The sequence below is a fragment of the Populus trichocarpa genome, chromosome 19, assembly GCF_000002775.5.
Source record: "Populus trichocarpa isolate Nisqually-1 chromosome 19, P.trichocarpa_v4.1, whole genome shotgun sequence".
NCBI lineage: Eukaryota > Viridiplantae > Streptophyta > Magnoliopsida > Malpighiales > Salicaceae > Populus > Populus trichocarpa.
Window position 1 is genome coordinate 13,711,839 of NC_037303.2, and position 3,392 is coordinate 13,715,230.

Below are 3,392 nucleotides of genomic sequence, written 5' to 3' on the forward strand. Positions count from 1 at the left end.
TTTTTTTCATATTTTTTAGTTGGTTATTAACCATTTTCAAAGTTCATTATATAAATACTAAAATAATATTTTATTTTTTCAATGTGAGATTTGAAATCATTTAGTATATATACTCTATGTTTACAAGGAAAAAATTATGTTTTTTCAATGTAGGATAAAAAACTTTTTTTGGTTTAAATACTTCAACTTAAAAAGATAATATAGTATCTTTTCAATGTGAAATAACTTATATTCATTTTTAAATTTTTTATATAAAATATTACAAATTCAAATATTTTTTTATTTTTTTTAGTTGATTCGAATTGATATAAATTAAATCATTTCTAGCCCTTGACCGGGTCAAGACCATTCGGTTTGATAATTATAATTGTGACTCACATCTTAGATACGGACCTGGCAGACCGGTTTTATAATTATGATCATAAGCGCCAAAGCGAAAGCCACGTTAGTAACGTGAGCGTACAAGAAGCGCTGTATTTATCTTTTTATATATATATATATATATATATATATATATATATATATATATATATATATATAAAATTTATTATACTTTCTCTGTATATTATTTATGTGATACTTCTCTCTATATATCTGTCTGTTTTGCTACCTCTCTTTCCCACTCTGTCATCACCACCGTTATCTCTCCATCTCTCAATCACAGCCATTGCGCCATAACTTATTTAGTCCCTTCACAGTTCATCTTTCTGCTCTATTCATTGATATAACTTTCTCTCTCTGTTGTTGAAGAAAGCTGTATTCTTTTTTGTTTTCTTTATTAATCCATAATAGCTATGTTTGATCAATAAAGAAACTCGTAACCTTCTGTGCAGAGAGCCAAGTGTTTCTTTCTTTATTAAACAGAATCAGACTTGACAATTCTTGGGTATATGTTCTTTGTTTGTTTGTTATCTTTAATGTCCGTCTGTCTCTTGTTTTGCTCTGCATTTTTCTGTCCTTACAAAGAAAATCTGGATCTTTGATTTGTCTTAATGAGTTAATTCATGTTTTAGCGGGACAATTTGCTTAAGGGATACGTTCTTAAACTTGGGTTGTTGTTGTTTTTGGCTTCTAAAATGTGAAGATTGAGCTGTTGTTGTTTATGTGTGTCATGATTGATGAAACTGTGTTTCAAGATAAGTTCCTTTTCTTTCGAATTCTAAGGAGGGAAGTGATTCTTGAATTGTTAATATTAGCCCGTGCATGTTTGTTTAGAAAGGAATCACTTGAAGTAATTGGTTTCATAAGAAGATTTTGTCTAGAGGCTTCATTTACGAGAGGGTTGAGGAAAGGATCACCCCGGCCCTATTAGTTTTCTTGGGATTAGCTTTGTTATTGGGGTGGAAGAATCATCAATTCCTTTGATGCTAGAAGTTTTGTGGTTACCAAGGCATGGAAACTTAAATTTCTTCCAAGGTGGTATCGGTTTTGTTTCTTGTTTGCTACCTTCCTTCTTATCCTCTTTGTTCTTTTCCTATCACCCGGTGGTGACAAAGTGGGTCTGTAATCTGAAAAAGGCCTGAGAAATTTTGTATTTTTGTGGCTGCACCTAGAGAAGTTTTTGTTTGCAGTTAGAAAACCATGTGCAGCTGTTTTTTTTAGTAACAACTATTGATTTGTTACTAAAGTTATCCTTGAAGAAGGTTGGCGTTTCGTGCAAGATTTCGTCTATTGAATCTTTGTGTCATCTCATGGCTATATTTCCATTTGTGTGTTGTCGGGATGATAATCCTTCAATTCTCCAAGATAATTAAAGCTAGTTAAAAATCTCAGACTGTCCTCGAGTAAAACTTTAATGACTATTCAATAGAGGTAGTTGATCTTCTTGAGAAAAGACAGTTTTCATCGAGGGTTTAATTCTTAGATGTTAGGGCGTCTCTTATTCAAGGTGAGAAAGGAAGGTGGTTGGATGGCTGATAATCAAGTTGATTTGATGTTAGCTTTTGTGAAATTTAGTTAGGTGACCTTATGGTGGCCTAATTCTCACCTACAGGAACTGTACGTGCAGATCTTATCCAGGCTTGCAATCTATAAAATCGGTGTCTTCCTTCTTTCCTCATAGGCCTTTAAAAGGATTAGAACACCCCACCCACTTAGCTAAAACTCTGACATATTGTTTTAGGTAATTTACTCCTAAGGCTTGGGTTTCTTTGATCTTATGTTTCTAATGACTTTGCAGAAGTACTCATTTTAGTTTAGAGTATATTTATGTTTGATCCATTTTATGCTACTTGCCATTCATAAATTCAGTTTATTTAATGCTAAAAAAAGCATATTTGGTAGCAGAGATAAATTTAAGTAATTTTGATCCAATGATTTATGCCTAATCCTGTTTCTTTGGCATAATTTCAGATCTGAGGCAGCAAAAAAGCCCGACGTGAACAGACGCTATGGCCACAGAGCAGTACTTGGAAGAAACCGTGGCTCAGAATGACTATAACAGAGAATATAAGCCATCATTGCTGAACTGGAAACCTATTCCTAAGACAGCCATAGATTCTGACGATAGCCCCTCCAATGGTTTTGATTGCAATATTTGCCTAGATTCCGTGCAGGATCCAGTGGTCACACTTTGTGGTCACCTCTACTGCTGGCCCTGCATATACAAATGGCTACACTCCCAGAGCATCTCTGCTGAAAACCAAGATCAGCAGCCACAACAGCAATGTCCTGTTTGCAAAGCCGAAGTTTCCCAATCCACAATAGTTCCTCTCTTTGGCAGGGGCCAAACCACAAAACCCTCCATGAGAAAAGCCCCAAATGTCGGTATAATCATTCCACATAGACCTCCTGGTCTTGCCTGTGGGTTTGACTCGCCGAGAACACCTATCGCCACAGGTAGTCCACGCCCAGTTCAGCAAATTCATCATCGACATAATTATCCACATCAGTCACAACTCCACTATTCCCAGCCAGGGAGCTACTCTGCTTCCCCTATGCATAGCCCAAGGGGCACTACAATAAACATGGCTGATCCAGTGGTTGGGATGTTTGGCGAAATGATATACGCAAGGGTTTTTGGTAACTCGATAACCAACATGCCGAGTTACCCAAATTCGTATCATCTCGCAGGAAGTGCTAGCCCAAGAGTGAGAAGGCATGTAATGCAAGCTGATAGGTCTCTCAGCAGAATCTGCTTCTTCCTCTTTTGCTGTGTATTTTTATGTTTTCTCTCGTTCTGACCAAAGATTTACGTTGTTCTGATCTCGAATACCTCTAAAACTTTACGAGTAAACAGCTGGATGTGCTAGAAATGGAGACATGCTGCATATCCCGTGCTGCCTTATATGTAACTATGAGTCCTTTATCCTTAGCTTTATCATGTAACTTGATGAAAAATCTTGTTCCTTCTGTTTTGGCCAGATGATCAAAGATTTGGATTCTCGCTCTTA

The 3,392-nt window shown here is 36.2% G+C and overlaps 1 protein-coding gene across 4 annotated transcripts; it reads left to right on the forward strand.

The window, feature by feature from the left end:
• The first annotated feature begins 576 nt into the window (after positions 1-576).
• On the forward strand, positions 577-3,392 carry LOC18108562 (E3 ubiquitin-protein ligase RMA1H1). Of its 4 annotated transcripts, XM_024591604.2 has the most exons (3): positions 577-886; positions 2,009-2,122; positions 2,353-3,392. In XM_024591604.2, exon 3 carries the CDS (start codon positions 2,391-2,393, stop codon positions 3,180-3,182), a length of 792 nt encoding a protein of 263 aa, XP_024447372.2. In that variant the 5' UTR covers positions 577-886; positions 2,009-2,122; positions 2,353-2,390; the 3' UTR covers positions 3,183-3,392. The 4 variants fall into 4 exon arrangements, with proteins under 4 accessions (XP_024447372.2, XP_006371566.2, XP_052305601.1 ...); XM_006371504.3 differs by lacking the exon at positions 2,009-2,122 and having other exon boundaries at positions 578-886; XM_052449641.1 differs by lacking the exons at positions 577-886; positions 2,009-2,122 and adding an exon at positions 899-1,416.